General features: G+C 47.9%; 1 protein-coding gene across 1 annotated transcript in view; it reads left to right on the top strand.

The window, feature by feature from the left end:
* Window positions 1-204: 204 nt before the first annotated feature.
* ACAN (aggrecan) overlaps window positions 205-21,946 on the top strand; it is a 38,457-nt gene continuing 16,715 nt past the window's right edge. Inside the window, exons 1-12 of the mRNA XM_042781684.1 lie at window positions 205-274; window positions 3,034-3,417; window positions 4,380-4,554; window positions 6,382-6,509; window positions 7,562-7,855; window positions 9,987-10,367; window positions 12,670-12,844; window positions 13,598-13,725; window positions 14,907-15,200; window positions 17,285-17,500; window positions 17,979-19,807; window positions 19,868-21,527. Of these exons, the coding sequence (XP_042637618.1) occupies window positions 205-274; window positions 3,034-3,417; window positions 4,380-4,554; window positions 6,382-6,509; window positions 7,562-7,855; window positions 9,987-10,367; window positions 12,670-12,844; window positions 13,598-13,725; window positions 14,907-15,200; window positions 17,285-17,500; window positions 17,979-19,807; window positions 19,868-21,527 (5,734 nt within the window). The remainder of the gene's footprint in view (window positions 275-3,033; window positions 3,418-4,379; window positions 4,555-6,381; window positions 6,510-7,561; window positions 7,856-9,986; window positions 10,368-12,669; window positions 12,845-13,597; window positions 13,726-14,906; window positions 15,201-17,284; window positions 17,501-17,978; window positions 19,808-19,867; window positions 21,528-21,946) is intronic.

The raw sequence follows: 21,946 nt of genomic DNA, 5'->3' as shown, positions 1-21,946 counted from the left end.
ACAGCTGGGTGTGTGAAGGTTTTGTGAGGGGAGGATTTGGGGGGAAGCATCTCACACACCACGTGCAGACTCCTTTTCACAATATGATTTCAGATCTCAGACTTGGGGTTTATCACCTGTGTCGTATGTTACAGGACCCTCTTCAGCCTCACCATGCCTCAACCGTTCACATCCCGCCTCTGCCTTTCATCTTCCAGGTGAACTATGACCACTTTACTGCTGGTGTTTGTGACTCTGAGAGTCATCGCTGCAACCGTCTCAGTAGAATATTCAGGTGAGGACTTTCCCACTCCAGTTTCATTTGTTCAGCAGGCACTGAGAATGGGATTCTGGTTCCAGGAACTGACCTGTGTACTGTGAGTCCCAGAGATATAATTTCCCCTTTCCTGACCTTTTCTTGCCCTGCCCCTTTCCTTTCAAATGCAAGCACAACTGCAAAGGGAGACCACCTGCACACAGACATGCATATACACATGTGTGCATGCATATGCGTGTTCATACATGTGTGTGTACATATATACATGTGTGCCAAAAACGTGTGCACACATACACAATGCATGCATGCATATACACATGCACCCATGCATGCATGGATATGCTCCCACACCCACATATGTATATGCACATGTGCGCACAAACACACATTCATGTATGCACATCCAGGATCTCTTGCTCAGCTAATAGTGCTCCTGCCTGCCCTCTGGGCTAGACAGTTCAGGGAGAGAGTTCCTGGCAGGTGCCTACCTTCCCAGCATCCTTCTCCTTATGGATATTACTTAGTACTACTGCACACTGAGCTTGGAGGTAAGGCAGGACAGAGAAAAAGTGGTCCAGGGTACATCAGCTAGAGCATCAAAGAAGAGAAATATCATCTGTGAAATAAACCAAAAGAATCTCCAATAAATCAGACAAGTCTTTGCCTTTCTTGTCCTCAGGAAGCTCCACCAGTCATCTTGCATGTGGCAGGCTCTGGGTATAGTTCTGATCATTTGAACCAAATAAACAAACCAGTCTCTGACCACAGGATGGGCTTGACTCCAAAGTGGAATTGATGTAACCAGTACCTACCTCCCTTAACGCCTTTGGGCCATGCACTTTAGAGGGCCCTTCTGACCCTCCTCCATCCCAATCCTCCCCAAAGGATGAGGAGTTTGCAGGACCCACTGGATATGTCCACCCAGACCCACACTTTCCCTTTAGACAACATTATGGGTACCCAGGATGCCCAGAATCCCCTGTCCTGATGGGCCCAGCCCCCTCCAGGACCTGCATGGGGCTCTTCTCTGGGTCCTTATCCTTATGAGTAAGCCACCCTTAGTCCTGAAGGAGGGACTCAGCGGTGACTGTTTGTGTAGGGTATTGACAGAGCTTGGATGTAAGTCTGGGATGCCCTTACCATGTGCATGAGACCTCTCTCAGTGCACAGCAGAATCAATGGGCTGGAGGGTGAGGGGGAATGGGGTGCTCCCCCTCCTCCATGTTACCGCATTCCAGTGCAGAACTCTAAAGAATTCCATGAGTTCTACATTTGAACTTGGCTTTCCAAGTCATTTTGAAAGGGAGCATTGTCAAATAGGAAGATAGAACGTATTTTCTTTAACAATCTATTGGCTTGATTGATAACTTCTAAAAGTCTAGCCATATGTACAGAGCCTCCATTTGTACTCTTGCTCTGAGGCCCACAGATAGCCAGGCCCAGGCTAAAACCTGGGGTGGTTTGCTCATACAAGCAGACCAGTCCAGGAGGGCTAGTTAAGAGCTTTAGAGGCTACAAGGCTGGACTTTCCTGTCACCAGCTCTCCCCAGAGACCCACCACTACCACCAAGACTATGCATGTTAGAAGGTGCTAGTGCTAAACATTTAGGGCAAGATTTTTGTGGAAGGGCCTGGCAGTGACTTCCAGGATATCAAAAGATTAGGGCTTGACTCCAAACATTCCTAGCCTGCCCTTTCTTGCCCTACCACCCACAAATATCTGAAACGTTTTTATGTTCAGTATGTAGGTGCTCCTGGAAAGAAGGCTTTCATAAATTTATGACTCCCCATGAAAGGTGCTATTTTATCCCAGAAAGATTTCTTTCTCATTCCAGGCTGCTCATTTACTTCTAACAGGACTTGGTGAACATGTGGCATCTTCCCTATGAATACATGCTATGATTTTTATGAAGTTTACTCATGTTCCTTCACCCCTTCTGCCTGACTCTTGCAGACTAATATGTCTGATCTCAGGTGTTTCTCCAGCTAAGCCCCTTGCATCCCTAACAGCAGAAGAGAGTAGCTTATACCCGTGAAAGACCTAGACTGAGCCCAAAGCCCATCTCCTCAAGTGGAACACGTCTTTGAAATTTTGTAGCTTAGCTTTCAAAGTTGGGTGGATTTCTTTTCCTACCCTGTAGTGTATTCACTTTTTAATTTTTTATTTGTTTTACCATTATCAGTTGCCATCATGGTGACCCTGTGTGTGTTAGAATAGAACTGAGCTCCAGAGGATTTTCAATGACTAATTTTTAAAAACTAGATTGCCAGGCCTTTCTCTCAAGGTGCCTCTGGGTGGACTCAAACCTCCAACTTTTTGGTTAACAGCCAAGCATGTTAACCATTTGCACCACTCAAGGACTGGTAAACAGAAATTATTACCAAAAATTTTTGAGTCAAGTTGTCACTCCAGGAATCCTGTTTAACCTGTGGTTTGGCACCACATAAGGTTTGAGGAACAGAGAAGTTGTCTCGATATTGGCATTTCCCTTGTTCTTCTCTGGAACCCTTTTCAGGCTTCATAATTTCTATCTTGAGGTGCAGAGACCAGCAGTCTTACAAAAGCAGCTCTGCAAAAAGTGTTTCAAGGCCTCCGGGGAGTTTCCACATGTCACAGAAGCATCTCAGTGTTTATTTTAGCCCCTACTGCTCCCACTATAAAATCAGAAGCATACAGTTCCAGAAGGACTGACAAGGAGGCTGTGTGTGTGTGTGGAGGGGAGGGGATCTTCTCTAGGCATTAACAGGTCTGTTTTCCACCCCACCTTCCCTCACAGACCGTGACACCTCACTGAGTGTGAGCATCCCTGAACCTTCCCCGCTACGGGTCCTGCTCGGAAGCTCCCTCACCATCCCCTGCTATTTCATCGACCCCATGCACCCTGTCACCACTGCTCCCTCCACCGCTCCCCTTGCCCCAAGAATCAAGTGGAGCCACATTTCCAAGGAGAAGGAGATGGTCCTGGTGGTGGCCACCGAGGGGCAGGTGCGGGTCAACAGTGCCTACCAGGACAAGGTCTCACTGCCCAACTACCCAGCCATCCCCAGTGATGCCACCCTGGAGATCCAGAATCTGCGCTCTAATGACTCTGGGGTCTACCGTTGTGAGGTGATGCACGGCATCGAAGACAGCGAGGCCACCCTGGAGGTTGTGGTGAAAGGTGAGAGCCACCCTTGGGGACACTGCTCCACCCACAGAAAGAACTGGAATGGTGTCCTCACGGGTGTAGACCCAGCCAGACTGGCTTTCAAGGTGTGGACCTCAGTCAAATGACTTAACCTCAGTTAATTCCTCTGTAAAAATGGAGCTAGTAGTATTCTATCTGGAATTATATGGAAACTAAATAGAACTATATACTTCTCAGCCACTGTCATTGATAAATGACATTGAGATCAAATTGATAAATGACAGTTTGTGCTTCAAAACAATCCTGTGATTTGGTATAACTTGTAATCATCCCCATTTTATAGACAGGCAAGCTGAGGTTAAGTGACTTGCCTAAAGTTACACTGGAAGAGAGTCAGAATGGTTTCTGACGTTTTGTTCAGTTGTCTGTTCTCTTCCTTACTTCCATCCCATTATTCTCAGTTCCAGAGCCAAGGAAAGGGCTGAAGATAGCTTCCCAGGTCTCCTTTTTTACTATGGCCCAAAGAGAATGTTTGGTACTTGATTGGCTTCAGGAGTTTGATCAGCATAGGATTTTTCACAGTAAGAAGTGCAGTAGGAGGCTCTGTGAAAGATGCCCACTCCTGGGTGTACCTTAAACAGTGCTTCTGCTAGGATGCCCCTGGGCCTCTGAGTGTGTCTGTCCCCAGAATACATGGGGTCCTGGAATAACAAGAGAAAATAACAAGGAGACAGGAAGATTTGGGTTTAATTCAAGGAAGGACTTTTTGATTACCAGAGGTATTTGAAAAGGAACACCTGTAAGGTAGTGAGCTCCCTGTCTCTCAGGGTATTCCAAAAAAGGCAGAAGGACCATGCCCAAATGTGGAGATCAGCTAGAAGCCCAGACCAGATGTCACTAAGGTTCCCTTTTGATGATTGCCATAATTCTGAGAGGACCTCAGTGACTGGAAACTATGCTTGACCTACTCTCTGTCACCCTCGCCTGTCTTGCAGGCATTGTGTTCCATTACAGAGCCATCTCCACACGCTACACCCTAGACTTCGACAGGGCCCAGCGGGCCTGCCTGCAGAACAGTGCCATCATTGCCACACCCGAGCAGCTACAGGCTGCCTATGAGGATGGCTTCCACCAGTGTGACGCTGGCTGGCTGGCCGACCAGACTGTCAGGTGAGCTCTCAGCCCACCAGCCAAGTGGGTATCTGGACAGAGTGGGGCAAGTGGTGGGGTGAGAAGCTCCCAGGGTGACATTGAGATCAGCCTAGATTGGGGGCTGGATGGCACATTGACCAACCATAGGCCCATTGATCCATCCCAAATTCTTGTTATTCTGTCTTAAACCAGAGTGAGTGGCAGCTGACAACCTTGCCTTTAAAAAAAAAAAAAAAAAAATTGTCATCAAGTTGATTCTGATTCATGGCAACTCCTTATGTGTCAGAATAGAACTGTACTCCATAGCAGTTTCAATGACTGATATTTTGGAAATAGATAGGCTTTTCTTACGAAGAGCCTGTGGGTAGATTTGAACTAACATCCTTTTGGTTTGCAGCTGAGCAAGTTAACCATTTGCAGTGCTAAGGGACTCCAACCTTGCCTTAGATGAGCATTTTCTCCATGCAAATTACACATAATTCTTCTTACCCATTTTTCCTCTTTGCCACAATTTCTTCACTTACTGATTTGTTGTTTTGTTTTTCAACTAAAGTATTTTTTATAAACCACCTTATATTCCCTTTTTTTTTGAGCAAGACAAGACATACATAAATCAAACTTCTTTGCATGTTTTTTCCTGAGTGTATGCAGCTGAGGGATGGGCTTGCAGAACAGAACAAGACAGATCCCTGTCCTCAAGGTGTCTCAATCCATTTTGAATAAACCTGTTAAGACAATATGAGATGATTAATTTGAGGTGGATCATAGCTCTAAATGTAAGCACTAGAACCACAAAACTTCCAGAAGAAAATATCTTTGCAATCTTGGGGTAGGCAAAGATTTCTTGGGACATTAAAACCATCAATAATAAAAAACGAGTTGATACAACAGTCCAACATAGTACCAGAGCTCACACCTCAGACCCCAACACTTGGAAGCTATGTGACCTTAGACAAGTTGTTTGACAACTCTGAGCCCCAATCTCCTTAAATACAAAATAGACTCACTACAGCGCCTGCCTCATTAGGTTGATGGAAGACTTGAAAGATACAGCACAGGGGTCAGCAATCTACAGCCTGAGGGCCAAATTCAACTTACTAAATAAAGTTTTATTGGAACATAACCGTGCCCATCATTTACATATTGTCTAGGGTTGCTTTCACACTACCACAGCAGAGTTGAATAGTTGCACCGGAGACTGTATGGCCTACAAAGCCTAAAATATTTACTATCTGGCCTTTTACAGAAAAAGTTTGCCAACCTCTGATAGAGTGGTGTCAAAAAAAACAAAACTCACTGCCGTTGAGTTGAATCCGACTCATAGCGACCCCTCCTTGGGTTTCTGAGGTGGTATCACTATGGAAATAGATTGCCCAACCTTCCTTCAAAGGAGTGGCTGGTGGGTTTGAACTGCCAGCCTTCTGGTTAGCAGTCAAATGCTTTAGGCACTATGCCATCAGATATTCAGACAAGGGGGCTCTGTTTAGTCATTTATAATTGTAAAAATAAGAGCTCTAGTGGCATAGTGCCTAAGGCATTTGACTGCTAATCAGAAGGCTGGCGGTTCAAACCCACCAACCGCTCCTCGGAAGGAAGATTGGGCAATCTACCTCTGTAGTGATACTGCCTCGGAAACCCAAGGAGGGGATGCTTGTAGTCGGATCCGACTCAACGGCAGTGAGTTTTGTTTTGTTTTTTTGGTTAATTGTAAAAACAGATAGTCTACTTATCCTGGACAGGCAGAGTCAAATGCATGGCAGTCACTGTGTCCTATGAGAGAGAGCATAACATCCAAGCCACATAGCTCTCCCTCCATTCCCTGAGTGTCACACCCCCACCTTGCAGGTACCCCATCCACATGCCCCGGGAAGGCTGCTATGGAGACAAGGATGAGTTTCCTGGGGTGAGAACCTATGGCATCCGCGACACCAATGAGACCTATGATGTGTACTGCTTTGCCGAGGAGATGGAGGGTGAGGCTGCCCTGCTCGCCAGGAGAAACTCTACCCGTCCCCATGAGTCCCCTTCATAGACCTTTCATCCGATTTGCACTCCTGGTCACACAGCATCTCCTGGGTCAGGATGCTAGCTCAGGCATCTCTTCCAGACACCCTCGACTCTTTTCTGCTGTGCCCAGAGTGGGAAAGGAAGAGGCCCCTTGTTCCCCCTGCCTCGACAGAGGGCTTTGGTGGTCCTAGGTGGCTTCAGATTGTCCAAAAGTCACTGTTGTTGTTGTTAGGTGTCATCGAGGCAGTTTTGAGTCATAGATACTCTATGTACAACAGAACAAAACACTGTCCATTCCTGCACCATCCCTGTAATCATGGGTATGTTCGAGCCCATTGTTCTAGCCACTATGTCAGTCTATCTCATTGAGGGTCCTCCTCTATTTCACTGACCCTGTACTTTACCAAAAGCAAGTGTCACAGATCTCTCACTTGGGGCTGCTCCTCCCAGCCAGGACTCCCATCCCTGTCCCAGGGTCCACCAGGCTATCAAAACCTAGCCTTATCACTCTCACAGGGGACGCCCCAGGCCACTCCTGGGCGGGCCCACTTGAAACCCAGCACCCTCTCTCAACTCCTCTGTGCCCAGCCCCCTACCTTATTCTAGGCCTAGTCTTGGAGGAACCTGAATTTTTTCTGTTTTGTAAAGGGCACTAATTTTGGTCACAGAGCTGCCCAAGATACCCAAGCATGGGAGTAACATGGGGGCATCTGCCTTTCAACATTCCAGACTCTGCCAACTCTGCCCCCTTCCAGGCACAGTGCTCACAGCTCTCTGCAGGCTCAGAAAAGAGTGATATGCTGGCTCATTCTGAGGCAGGAGAGCCCCCATCTTTCTCACCACCACTGTCCCCTTCCTTATTTTCACCCCAGGGTCCAAAGTGGCCTGTCAAGTAACAAGTATTTGGGCTCCCATTTTTGGTTAACCAAAGACAAATATAATGACCAGTCAGAGCTGCTTTAGCAACTACAACTCTCCCCCGGAGGCTGCCCTCACTCTGCTGCTGTGTCGTTTACAGGCGAGGTATTCTACGCTACGTCCCCTGAGAAATTCACCTTCCAGGAGGCAGCCAACGAGTGCCGGCGGCTGGGAGCCCGGCTGGCCACCACAGGCCAGCTCTACCTGGCCTGGCAAGGCGGCATGGACATGTGCAGTGCTGGCTGGCTGGCCGACCGCAGTGTGCGCTACCCCATCTCTAAGGCCCGGCCCAACTGTGGGGGCAACCTCCTTGGTGTGAGGACTGTCTACCTGTATGCCAACCAGACGGGCTACCCAGAGCCTTCATCCCGCTATGACGCCATCTGCTACACAGGTGGGCTGGGTCTGAAAGCGGGAAGGGGAATCACACCACCAAAATTGGAGCCCAGAAGAAGGAAAGAACTTGGAAAGAGGGATTGGTTCTTCTCCCTTCAAGGAGCCGCTGGGCACCTGAATCTCATGTTTTTGGTAGCCTGTTAACCACTTGCCATTAAGTCAGTTCCAACTCAACGGCAAACACATGTGTATCAGAGTAGAACTGTGCTCCATAGGGTTTTCAGTAGTTGAGTTTTCAGATGTAGCTGGCCAGGCCTTTCTTCTGAGGCACCTCTGAGTGGACTCAAACCTCCAACTTTTCAGTGAGCAACTGAGCACATTAACCGTTTGCACCATCCAGGGACTTTCACACTTTTGGTACCTCTGCCCGCCATTTTTACTGGTTCCTAGGAAGTGCTAGGGTAGGGATGCTAGAGACTAAAGTGGATCCAGCCCTGTCTTCTCTCATCAGAACAGGATTAGATGCACACGCTTTAGAGTCTGTGTCTTCTGAGGTTTGAACCCCAGCATTGTCACTAAACACTTTGTGACCCTGGGAAGGTCAAGGCTTTGAGACTTATTTTCCTTATCTATCTAGTGGGGGGATGGTGGTACCATGTGGAGGATGGTGGAAGGCAGACTGACATGAGACCATGCTCCCACCGGAGAGCACTGTTATCTGCCCTTTAAAATCAAATCCACATAAATGGAAGCCCAAAGTGTTATTGAAAAGAAAAGGGAGTTTTGATTGGGATTTTATCTGAGAAATTTAGACTGAAAATGTCAAATACATTTTTTATCTTATATTTAACAAGAACTAGGTTATAGTTACAATTAAGTGCTAATTTTTGACAGAAAAAAAAAATACAGTGGGTGAGGGGTTGTATAAATTGATACAGAACTGGTGATAGCACAGTGACATATTTCCTTTCATGTTTAACTCTCACAGCCTGGTGTTTCAGAAGCAGGGTTATTTTTGCAAAAATAATTAGGATATCATACATTTGTCCCAGAGCTTCTCTTAACCTTTTTATACTCTAACCACTCTTTTTGTTTTTTCCATTCAACAAATATTTATTGAGGACTTACTATGTGTCAGACCTAGGGATACTTTACAAACCAAAGATTCCTGCCCTCAAGGCAATGACTTTCTAGTAGAGCAAGACAGACAATAAATAATAAACACAGTAAATACATAAATTACAGAGTGTGACAAATGCTGAAAAATATCTTGGGACAAATGAGTAGAGCAGGGGAAGAAGATCAGGAGTGCTGGAGGTACTGTTGCACATTAAATCGATGGTCAGACAGGTTTTCAATGAGAAAATGAATTTGAACATGGATTTGTAGGGAGGTGGTGCATGTTCACTCTCCTGGTTAACAAGTGCTAAGTGGGCAAGTCTACGTGGAATATGTATTTTTATATTTTATTTTATTTTATTTTGTTATTGTTGAGTTTCTTTTTTATTATTGTTGTAAAAATTATAGATAACACAATATTTGCCATTTCAGCATGTGTCATTTATACTATTCAGTTAAACCAATCACACCAAGTGTGTTGTGCAGCCATCACCAACCGCTCTTTTGGAAGTAGCATCATTCTCATGGATTTTCTCTTTTTTAAATGTTAACTGATCCATTTTGGCCTCACTTATCCATGATTGTGATACAAGTTGTTTGCCAACATCACTTTCATCGATTTCAGACTCCATCATCACTTTCATCAATTTCACAGACTCCTGCATCTTCTGCAAGATTTTTACAACTTCCCTCTATAACTGATTTGCATAACCCTGTTGGATAGTTACTATTTCAGATGATTAGCAAGGTGAGTGAGATGGTGTTAATTAAGCAGGAAGAAGTATTGGAGGGAGAACTGATTTTTTAAGTAGCAAGCTGATTGGTCAATATCTTTTGCTATGATGACTCTTGCATCCTTTTGTGATCTTGAAAATATGAGGACCCCTATAATGAATAAGGAATAATGGTAAGAGCACTTTAAATAGTAAGGACCCTGCAATGAGCTGAGCCGGGGGCCTGCCATATAGTAGATGCTCTCCTTCTCCACAGGGCCCTCTGAGCTCATCCCTCATGCCCCTGAAGCCAGGCCTAGGCTGAGCATCTAGAGCATGTCTTTGCTCTTACCCCAGGTGAAGACTTTGTGGACATCCCCGAGAACTTCTTCGGTGAGGAGGACATCACTATCCAGACGGTGACCTGGCCTGAAGTAGAGCTGCCTCTGCCCCAAAACATCACTGAGGGTGAAGCCCGGGGCAACGTGATCCTCACAGTGAGGCCCATCTTCGACATCTTGCCCACTGTCCCGGAGCCCGAGGAGCCCTTCACACTGACCCCTGCCTTCCCTGAGGCTGAGAACCAAACTGAAGAGGCCACCAGGCCTTTGGGCTTTCCTGAAGAATCCACACCAGGCCTGGGGCCTGCCACAGCCTACACCAGTGATGACCTAGTCGTGCAAGTGACCATCGCTCCAGGTGGAACCATGGTCCCTGGGCAGCCACTCTTGCCAGGGGGTAAGTACTCACCTTCAGGGGGTGCTTACAGGGGGCAAGTGGAAAAACTGCCCTGGGCATCAGGAGGACGTTGTGCCTGTCCCTTCAGCTTATCCTGGGACCTTGGCCAAGCCTCTCTTCTCTCAGTTTTGGGTATCCTCATCCATAAAACAAAAAGGCTAGACCAGACCAGTGATGTCTCAAACGCTTTTAAAAAAATAATAATAATGATATTTCATTGTGGTTTTGATGAAAGTTTATACAAAAAATTAAGTTCCCAGTTGCAAATTTCTATACAGGTTGTTCAGTGACATTAGTTACATGTTACATTTATCACACAGTGTCAACATTCGCTTTTCTTGTGTTCTGATTGTTCTGTTTCCAGTACTCTAGTTTCCCTGCCCCCTTATCGTCTCATCTCTGCTTCCGAGTAGATGTTGACCTTTTGGTCTCATATAGATGGTTTTTTAGTAGAGCACCATACTCATGAGTAATATCCTTTATCCTGTGTGCCACTGTGTTCTTTCACTAAAAGGTGATCTCAGGACAGTTTCGGTTCAAGTTTTAAAAAGCATCTCAGGGCAATAGTCTCAGAGAGCCCTCTGGTCTCAACTGGTCCAGTTAGTCTGCCCTTTTGTTTAAGAATTTGAGCTTTGTTCTACATGTTTCTCCCATTGTATCCCAGACTTTTTTTTTTTTTTTTTTGCCACAAAGCATTTATTTCAAATGATATCACATGTGGCAACCCAGTATGTACATTAGATAAAGGGGACATGCAGATCCAGGTGAAGTGGGGTTCAGAACTGGGGCTCTTCCCATACATGGATCCTCCCTGCCACAGCATGCACCTCCAGAGAATAGAATCACTTGAAAACTACTGCACGGGTTGACCCCTGAGGCCTCTCCCAGCTCTGACCTTTCACCACAGAGATCAGCAAACCATGGCCCATGGGCCAAATCCAGCTCACCCTTGTCTTCATATGGCCCATGAGCTAAGAATGGTTTTTCCATTTGCAAATAGTTGGGAAAATTCAGAAGAAGAAGAATTATTTCATGACATGTGAAAATTATATGAAATTCCAATTCCCATGCCCATAAAAAAGCTTTGCAGGAGCACAGCCACCTCCATTTGTTTACATGTTGTCTATGGCTGACGCGGTGCTGCAATGGCAGAGCTGAGTTGTGACAGCGCCATGTAGTCCACAAAGCCTAAAATATTTACTCTCTGGCCCTTTCCAGAAAAGGCTTGCCAATCCCTATTCTAGGGTGATGGTGTTCCAAGTGCTTGATAAATTGTCTAGAGAATTAGGATATCACATAGAGCTCAGCTGCGTCTAAACTCAAATCCATGTATAAGGAGAACTTGAGTTCTGGCCTTCATGAAGGCTTTGGTGGTATCCCATCCCATCCCAGGGGAGGGGCAGATGGACATGGCCATCCATCCTCACAACCGTGATGCTACCAAGTGAACTGCCCAGATATATACACTAGGTTGAGGAAGAGAGGTTGTTGAGAAGTTTGGGGTAACTTCATTGGTGGCTGGTCTCAGGATTGGCTTAGCACTGGTGTGAGCCCCACTGGCAGCCATGTGAGTCAGAACCAATGGACAGATGAGCATCTGACTCAGTATAGGACAAAGGACATGGTACAGACACAGACTGGGGATTCATAGCCTGTGACAGACACAGATCTGTCACCCAGGGAAATTTCAAAAACAAATGTGTATCCAGCTGAGCACAATATAGGGAGACTCTAGGAGAAGGCTCTTGCCTGTTTGTGGGCCTACCCCTTTAAGAATCTAATGGAAGGTAGAGGCTCATGCCCCAGAAATACACCACTGCACACCCAACAAATGTTCGCAAATGCACTTGGGAGGCCTACACACCCAGAGTCCTGTACCAGGGACCAGGAGGAAGCTTATCAGCGATTGTTGGATTCCCTCCCCATCCTTCTGTGTGTTTTCCAAATGTTCTATAATGATGTTTTTTCCATTTTATAATAAGAAAAAGTACCTTTTTGTTTTAAAGAATGAGTGGACAATGGGCAGCCTTGGTGTGCTGAACCCAGATAGGGAGAGATGAGAACACCTAGGATTAAAGGCTCTCAGAAGGCTTTCTCAGGGAGGTGAATGCTGGGAGCAGTTTGAATGAGCAGAGAGAAATGGCTTAGAGTTGGAAGGTGGGGATGGAGAGGAAGTCATTCCTTAAAGAGCCAGGGTCTCCACTGTGCCCATAGAGCCTTGAGGACTAGGGCACCATGGTGAGTGGCCCTGTGGAGCCTGGCCTGTGCCCTGCGTAGACCTCTCTCTCCTTCTCCCATCCAGGGGTTGTGTTCCACTACCGCCCAGGACCCACTCGCTACTCACTGACGTATGAGAAGGCACAGCAGGCCTGCCTGAGCACAGGTGCAGTCATCGCCTCCCCGGAGCAACTCCAGGCAGCCTATGAGGCCGGCTATGAGCAGTGCGATGCTGGCTGGCTGCAGGACCAGACTGTCAGGTGAAGAAAGGACCCAGTACCTCCCCAGCCCACCCTGGGGGAAGTGACCACACACCTTGAAGATAACAGTTTTGATGAATCTGGCACTCCAACCATTAATCCGCCAATAAAACCAAAAATCCAAACCCACTGCCATCGAGTCAATTCCAATTCATAGCAATTCCCATTGGGTTTCTGAGGAGGTAAATCTTTAAGGAAGTAGATTGCCCAGCCTTCTTTCTGTGGAGTGGCTGGTGGGTTTGAACCACCAACCTTCTGATTAGCAGTCAGATGCCTTAGGCACTGTGTTACCAGAGCTCCTTAATCCACCAATATGTTGTAGATTAATCAATGCAATGGTCACTGTTGAGTCCATAGCTACTTCCTTACCTCTCCTCAGATGAGTTATATTCTGAGGAGGTGTGGAAGAGCCCCGGTCAGGCTGCAACCAGTGGTGAAGCAGCAGCACCCCAAGAGACAGACAGGGAGTCCCTCCTCCAAAGCCCCCTCCTCCAGCTGCCCAGTGCCCTTCCATGGGGCTCACCATCTTCTGAAGCCAAGGTTCCCCCAGGGGCCATCAGACCCTTCCCCCAGCTGCAGAGGGAACTAAGAAGTAGTCTGCTCAGGGAACTTGCTGCATGAGGGGCTACTTCATGATTTGAATCTCATCAGACAACCCAAGACACAACCTGCCCAAGTCCCCAAAGGGCCTGCCAGCCTCACCCTGGGGCACTGAGAGCATGACCTTATTCTTCTCTTCCACCCTCCTTGCAGATACCCCATTGTGAGCCCACGGGCTGCATGTGTAGGTGACAAAAACAGCAGCCCCGGAGTCAGAACCTATGGTGTGCGTCCATCATCAGAAACCTATGACGTCTACTGCTACGTGGATAAGCTCGAGGGTACCGGCCACATCCTCACATTTGGGGCCCTAGACAGGCAGGGAGCTGAAGGGAAGATACCAGAGGGGAGGAGCAATCACTACCACCACCCCATTCCCACCCAGCTTTCCAGGACCTGCTGAGAAAATGAAGCCCCACCTAGCCCCTCTCTCAGGTCGAGCCCCTTGTTGCTCTGCTAGATGGTTCATGTGATTTCCCCCCAGCACTGTGGATAAATAACTGCATTAATTCATTCTATCTAAATAAATGCTACACATACCACCTACCACTTGTGGAGTCTTAGTGCCCATGAGTAAATCAAAGGCTCTGAGAAATCTTGAAGTTTAAAACAAACTAACAAAAACTTTCTTTAACCCAGCATTTTCCAAGCTATTTTGACCATGGACCTTTTATTTTATTTTGTTTTGTTTCATTTCATTTCGATTAAAATTTATCCAAGTTAGTGTCCCACTGAACCCAATTTTGGAAATGCTGGTATGCTGGAAAATTTTCCATATTGCCACCCCTTTGTTTTGGGGCCCTGGGCAAATTATTTAACCTGTCTAGGACTCAGTTTCCTCATCTCTAAAATGAGGCTGATATATACTCACATCAGTCTTTTTTTGAGGTTTAAATGAGGTATATAGGAAAGGTGCCTGGCACAAGTAAGTGGTCAATAAATGAGCTTCCTTCACCCTAAATCAGGTCGGTACCTGAAACTGGTGCTGGGTGCTGAGCAGTGGTTACAGGACCCAACCCCTGCCTCAATGAGTTCTCAAGGCAAGGGGGCGAGCCACAGGCAGCTCAACAGTGACCATGATAAATGCTACAGGGCAGGGAGCTGTCCCTCTCAGCTGGTGGGGGGCAGGGGGTGGGGAGAATGCCTAGTATGACTGGAGAATCTAGAAAGGAGGAAGGAAAAGTGGGTGGTTCCCAGTAGAGTGACCAGCTGGACCCAGTTAGTTTGGCTAAGACTTCCTGATTTTTAGCACTGAAAGCCCCAAATCCCAGGGAACTCCAGTTCCATACAAACTAGTGCCCTAGGAGATCTAAGGAGGTGGTTGACAGGGGGCCCATATGAGCTGGCTTGAATCTTGACCCTGTGTGTGCCATGCAAGTGGGGATTCTGGTAAGCAGGGTAGGTGTAGTGTGAGGGCAGAGGGCTTGGAATCTCCCACACAGTCACCTGCTTCTGCCCCTAGGGGAAGTGTTCTTCGCCACACGCCCGGAACAGTTCACCTTCCAGGAAGCTCTGGAGTTCTGTGAATCCCACAATGCCACACTCGCCTCCACGGGCCAGCTCTACGCCGCCTGGAGCCGTGGCCTGGACAAGTGCTATGCCGGCTGGCTGTCTGATGGCAGCCTTCGCTATCCCATTGTCAGCCCACGGCCTGCCTGTGGTGGGAGTAAGCCTGGAGTGAGGACCATCTACCATTACCCCAACCAGACCGGCCTCCCGGACCCGCTGTCCCGGCACCATGCCTTCTGTTTCCGAGGTACACGCCTCACTTCTCTAGATCCCCTTTCTCCCAGGAGCAACTCCCTTGGGCTCACTCATCCTGGCCCTGCCCACTGCACCACCCATTACACTAAGGCGAAAAAGTTGGTCTCTCTGGAGCAGAGAGAGTTGTGGTGCTAGTGTGGCATTAGGCTTTGAACCCAAGCCAAGTGCATCTTTCTCAAGGCAAGCAGAGAGAAGTGAGTTGGCCTATAAAATGAGGCAGACCTAAATCTAAATTATAGCTCTGCTACTTAAGATCTGTGTAACCCTGGGTAAGTCACTTAGCCTCTTTGTTCCTTTGCTTTAGCTCCTACAAATGGTGATACAATAGTTCCTATATCAAAGAGTTTCTGTAAGGATTAGCTGGGATGGTGCATGTGAAACCCGTGGCATAGTGCCCAGAACATAGCAAATGCTCAATGAACATTAGCTTCTATTATTATGAGTTTTATATGTATCATTTTAATTTGTACACCCTTCTCAAATTTTCTCCTGCTTATAAATATTTTTGTGATGAGTTTATTCTCTTATTCTTCAACACCAAAACCAAAACCTACTGTCATCAAGTTGATTCCAACTCATAGCAATCCTATAGGTCAGAGTAGAACTGTCCCATAGGGTTTCCAAGGCTGTAAATCTTTACAGAAGCAGACTGCCTCATCTGTCTCCTTCAGAGTAGCTGATGGTTTTAAACTGCTGACCTTTTGGTTAGCAGCTGAATGCCTTAACCACTGCACCACCAAACCAAAAACCAAACCCACTGCCATTGAATTGATTCCAACTCATAGCAACCCTCATAGGGTTTCCAAGACTGTAAATCTTTATGGAGGTAGATTGCTCCATCTTCCTCCCATGGAGCACCCAGTAGGTTTGAACTGCTTATCTTTTATTAGCAGCCAAATGCCTTACCCAATGCACTATCACCAAAAAAAAAAAAAAAAAAAAAAACCTCACTACTGTTGAGTCAGTCCAACTCATGACCCCTCCTTAGATTTCTGAGGCAGTATCACTACAGAAGTAGAAGTAGATTGTCCAGTCTTCCTTCCGAGAAGTGGCTGGTGGGTTAGCAGTCAAATACCTTAGGCACTACACCACCAGAGCTGCCACTGCACTACCAGAGCTCCTTTATTCTTCACTAAGCATAAGTAATTAACATTCTTAATTGACTCATGCCATGGACACACTGCCATATCAACCATTACTCCATTGACAGTAATGTTATCAAACAAGTCAATGAGTGTGACCAGGGCGTGGTCAAGGCACTGCTGAGCTCTGGATGAGTTCTCCATGGTCCATGGGCCTGGACACACAGGGTACAGACTGTACAAACTGTTTGTGATACATTTTACATATTACACATCAAAACTAAGTTGGTGGAGAAGGGAGCCAAACTTCTCTAGGGGAATAATAAAAAGGCTGGGGGATGAGGGGTACAGGTGGGTATGGCTGGGAATTTCCTCCCAGAGCAGGGAGTGGTTGCTGGGACAAATCCTCCAGAAGGATTTGCAATTCCTCTCTGTAGCTTCCTGTGAATCTATAACTATTTCAAACTAAAATTTAAAAAAATAATAATAAAGCCTATATGTCCCCAAGTTTCCCCCACTTCCAGGATCATCTTTTAAAATTCTAAATCAAAGAAAGTTCAGCCACACTCACACTCCATCAGTCTCAGGAAGAACAGTCCCCACCTAGAGGATTAACTGTCACTTAACTTCTTTGTGCCTCAGTTTCCCCATCTGTCAAATGAGATCACAGAATCTATCTCCTCTGGTTATTGTGAAATTAAATGATTGACTGTACATAAAGCCCTTCAAACAATGCCTGGCATGTTTAGTAGATTCTGCAGGACAAATAACTCAGACTGAAAAGCACTGCTAAAGGTGTGTGCATGTGGATATTGTATAGTTGATGCAAATGACTCTTATTCTTTGAGAAGGCAAAGAACCATCGCCTGCCCTGGGCGGAGTGGGGGTGGCCCAGCCAGGCTGTTGCACTGAGTCCCCAGTTCCTCTCCAGAAGGGCCAGCCTGGCATGAGTCACTGGTGCAGGAGGGAATCTCACCACTCACATCCCTTTTAGGTATTTCAGTGGCGCCCTCTCCAGAAGAAGAGGAGGGTAGCACACCCATGCCACCCTCTGGCGTAGAGGACTGGATCACTACCCAGGTGGTGCCTGGCGTGGCTGCTGTTCCCTTGGGGGAGGAGACAACCACAGTCCCAGGCTTCACCATCGAGCCGGAAAACCAGACAGAATGGGAACCAGCCTACACCTTAGCAGGCACTTTGCCACTGCCAGGTCAGTGCCTGGGCTGTGGGCCCACCCTGAAGCCACAAACCCCTGTCTGCCCAGGGTGTGCCTAGGGATGGCTTCTCTCCCTGGGCTTGCACTCTTTTCCCTGGCCCTGTCATTGGCCCTGTGGGCAATGTCAGCCACCTCAGCTGGCCTCTAGGACCTCTCCCCAGTGAGAGAAAGCAATACATGAAATGTGATCTTGGTTACCTTTGGTGGTGGTCAGGCTCCCGCATCCAAAGTGTTACGTGATTGGTACCCTGAAGGTAGTAGGGAATTTCCTGGTCCCCTCCCTCCCTCTCATCCTTTTTTCCCTCCTGGGGCACTGTGGAAGGTCCCATTAGGAAGTGTCTGAACACATCTCTGCACTCTTGAGAGAAAAGTTTTACTGTGGAAAGAATGGAGTGTAGCTTCTCTCTATGAACTTAAAGTGGGCATGAGTTAATAAATCTATGCCTTCTCTTTTTTTCCTCCTTTCCTGCAGGGATCCCTCCTACATTGCCTCCCACTGGCTTAGCAACAGAGGAAAGCACAGAAGGCCCCTCTGTAACTGAAGTACCCTCTGCCTCAGAGGAACCATCTGCCTCAGCAGAACCATCCCCCTCAGAGAAGCCATCCACTTCAGAGGAGCCATCTGCCTCAGAGGAACCATCCACCTCAGAAGAACCATACACCCAAGAGGAGCCATATACACCTACACCCTCAGTGCCCAGCAGGACTGAGCTGGCAGGCTCTGGGGAGGAATCTGGGGCTCCTGAAATCAGTGGTGACTTCACAGGCAGTGGAGAGCCTTCAGGACACTTTGACTTTACTGGGCAACCCTCGGGAGAAAGTGCAAGTGGACTACCCTCTGGAGACCTTGACTTCAGTGGTCAGACTTCCACAGTGGGCTCAGGGCTACCTACAGAAAGTGCATCTTCAGGGGATGAAGACAGGATTGAGTGGTCCACCATTCCTGAGGTTAGCAAGCCACCCACAGAAGACAAGGGCATAGAGGGCTCTGTTTCTGGAGTAGAAGACCTCAGTGGACTTCCTTCTGGAGGAGAAGGTCCAGAAGCCTCAGCTTCTGGAGTAGGAGACCTCAGTGGACTTCCTTCTGGAGAAGGTCCAGAGGCCTCAGCCTCTGGAGTAGAGTATCTCAGTGGGCTTCCTTCTGGAGGAGAAGGTCCAGAAGCCTCTGCCTCTGGAGTAGGGGATGTCAGTGGACTTCCTTCTGGAGGAGAAGGTCTAGAAATCTCTGCTTCTGGAGTAGGGGACCTCAGTGGGCTTCCTTCTGGAGGAGAAGGTCCAGAAGCCTCTGCCTCTGGAGTAGGGGATGTTAGTGGACTTCCTTCTGGAGAAGAAGGTCCAGAAGCCTCTGCTTCTGGAGTAGGGGACCTCAGTGGACTTCCTTCTGGAGAACATCTAGAGATCCCTTCTTCTGGAGTAGGAGACCTCAGTGGACTTCCTTCTGGAGAAGGTCTGGAGATCCCTTCTTCTGGAGTAGTGGACCTCAGTGGACTTCCTTCTGGAGAAGGTCTAGAGGCCTCTGTCTCTGGAGTAGGGGATGTCGGTAGTCTTCCTTCTGCAGAAGGTCCAGAAGCCTCTGCTTCTGGAGTAGGGGACCTCAGTGGACTTCCTTCTGGAGAAGTTCTGGAGATCCCTTCTTCTGGAGTAGGGGACCTCAGTGGACTTCCTTCTGGAGAAGGTCTAGAAGCCTCTGCCTCTGGAGTAGGGGATGTCAGTGGACTTCCTTCTGGAGAAGAAGGCCCAGAAGCCTCCACTTCTGGAGTAGGGGATGTCAGTGGACTTCCTTCTGGAGGAGAAGGTCTAGAGACCCCTTCGGGAGTAGAGGACCTCAGTGGACTTCCTTCTGGAAGAGAAGGTATAGAGACCTCTGCTTCTGGAGCTGAGGAGTTCAGTGGGTTGCCTTCTGGAGAGGAAGACTTGGTAGGGTCTGCTTCTGGACCCCTGGACTTTGGAAGACTGCCTTCTGGTACTGTAGGAAGTGGGCAAGCTCCAGAAGCAAGTGGTCTTCCCTCTGGATTTAGTGGTGAATATTCTGGAGTGGAAATTACAAGTGGCACATCCTCTGGCCTACCTGACTTTAGTGGACTTCCTTATGGGTTCCCAACTATCTCCCTAGTGGATACTACCTTGGTGGAAGTGGTCACAGCCACCACTCCAGGGAAACTGGAAGGGAGAGGAACTATTGGAATAAGTGGTGCTGGAGAAACTTCTGGGCTGCCTTTCCATGAATTGGATATTAGTGGTGGAACTAGTGGACTACCTTCAGGAACTGAACTCAGTGGCCAGGCATCTGGGTCTCCTGACATCAGCGGGGAAACATCTGGAGTCTTTGACATTGGTGGGCAGCCATCAGGCATTCCTCACATTAGTGGGGAAACATCTGGGCTTTTTGAGGTGAGTGGACAGCCATCAGGGTTTCCTGGAACCAGTGGTGAAACATCTGGAGTGCCTGAGCTTAGTGGGCTGTCCTTTGGACAACCAGATGTCAGTGGAGAAGCATCTGGAGTTGTTTTTGGCAGTGGTCAACCATTTGGCATAACTGACCTAAGTGGAGAAACATCTGGGGTCCCTGATCTCAGTGAGCAGCCATCAGGGTTGCCAGGGTTCAGTGGGGCAACATCTGGAATCCCTGATCTGGTTTCTGGTACTATGAGTGGCAGTGGTGAATCTTCTGGCATTACATTTGTGGACACCAGTTTTGTTGAAGTGACCCCTACTACATTTAAAGAAGAAGAAAGCTTGGGGTCTGTGGAACTCAGTGGACTTCCTTCTGGGGAAGCAGATCTTTCAGGGACATCTGGAATGGTAGATGTCAGTGGATGGTCTTCTGGAACAGTTGACTCCAGTGGGCTTCCATCCCAGGCTCCAGAATTCAGTGGCCTGCCAAGTGGAATAGCTGAGGTCAGTGGAGAAGCCCCTGGAGCTGAGATTGGGAGCAGCCTGCCTTCAGGAGCATATGAAGGCAGTGGATTTCCATCTGGTTTCCCAACAATCTCTCTTATAGACAGAACTTTGGTAGAATCTATAACCCAGGCCCCAACAGCCCAGGAGGCAGAAGGGGCCTCAGGCACTTTGGAACTCAGTGGTGCCCATTCTGGAGCACCAGACATGTCTGGAGACCATTCTGGATTTTTGGACCTAAGTGGGCTGCAATCGGGGCTGGTAGAGCCCAGTGGAGAACCCCCAAGCACTCCATATTTTAGTGGGGACTTTTCTGGCATCACAGATGTAAGTGGAGAATCCTCTTCAGCCACAAGCACCAGTGGGGAGGCCTCAGGACTCCCAGAGGTTACTTTAATCACTTCTGAGTTTGTGGAGGGTGTCACTGAGCCAACTCTTTCCCAGGAACTCGGCCAAAGACCTCCTGTGACGCACTCCCAGCTCTTTGAGTCCAGTGGGGAAGCCTCTGCATCTGGGGACATTAGTAGAGCTACACCAGGATTCTCTGAGTCTGAGGTAGAAGCATCATCTGTCCCAGAATCCAGCAGTGCAACATCTACCTACCCTGAGGCTGGGGTGGAGGCATCTGTTGCCCTCGAGACCAGCGGAGAAACTTCTGCATCCCCTGATCTCAGTGGAACCACATCAGCCTTCCATGAAGCTGATCTTGAGACAGCCTCAGTCCTGGGTGAGAGCGGCAGCACCTCTGCCTCCCAGGAAAGCCCCAGGGAGGGGTCGGCAGCCCCAGAAGTGAGTGGAGAACCAACTGCCCCCTATGAGGTGGGCACAGATGCATCAGGCTTGTCTTCAGCCACTCCCCTAACTTCTGGAGACAGAACTGAAATTGACGGAGACCTGTCAGGTCACACCTCGGGGCTGGATATTGTCATCAGCACCAGTACCCAAGAGGCAGAGTGGACCCAGCAGACCCAGCGCCCTGCAGAGGCGCAGCTAGAAATTGAGTCCTCTAGTCCCTTGCACTCAGGAGAAGAGACCCAAACAGCTGAAACAGCCACCTACCCAACAGACGCTCCTGTCCCAACTTCTGCAGAAGAGACAGGTGAATCAGGGGCAACCTTTAAATGTGTTTGGGTAATTCAGACCATGGGCAACATAACAGAGTAGGAGGCAGTATGTATGCTTGAAGGTTTGACATACGGCTGGTTATCAGCTCCACCACTATTCCTTGTGCAGCCTCAGGCAAGTTTCTTAACCTCTCTGAGCCTCATCTGTAAAATAGGAATGGCACCAGAGAAGATTAAACAGGATATAAATATATGTAAGACGAGTCCTTGGGTGGCACAAACAGTAAAGAACTCAGCTACTAACCAAAAGGTTGGCAGTTCAAACCTACCCAGAGATGCCTCAGAAGAAAAGCCTGGCAAAACACTTCCAAAAGGTCACAGTCATGAAAACCTTATGGAGTGCATGCAGTCCTAGTCTGCAACACGTAGGGTCACCATGAGTCAGAATCTACACAATGGCAATTAAAAAAAAAAAAAA

The sequence above is a fragment of the Orycteropus afer genome, unplaced genomic scaffold (assembly GCF_000298275.1).
Source record: "Orycteropus afer afer isolate SDZICR_OR568_19922 unplaced genomic scaffold, OryAfe1.0 scaffold00150, whole genome shotgun sequence".
Classification (NCBI taxonomy): domain Eukaryota; kingdom Metazoa; phylum Chordata; class Mammalia; order Tubulidentata; family Orycteropodidae; genus Orycteropus; species Orycteropus afer.
The sequence above is the reverse complement of the archived record's forward strand: the minus strand, read 5'-3'. Positions and strand labels throughout refer to the sequence as shown.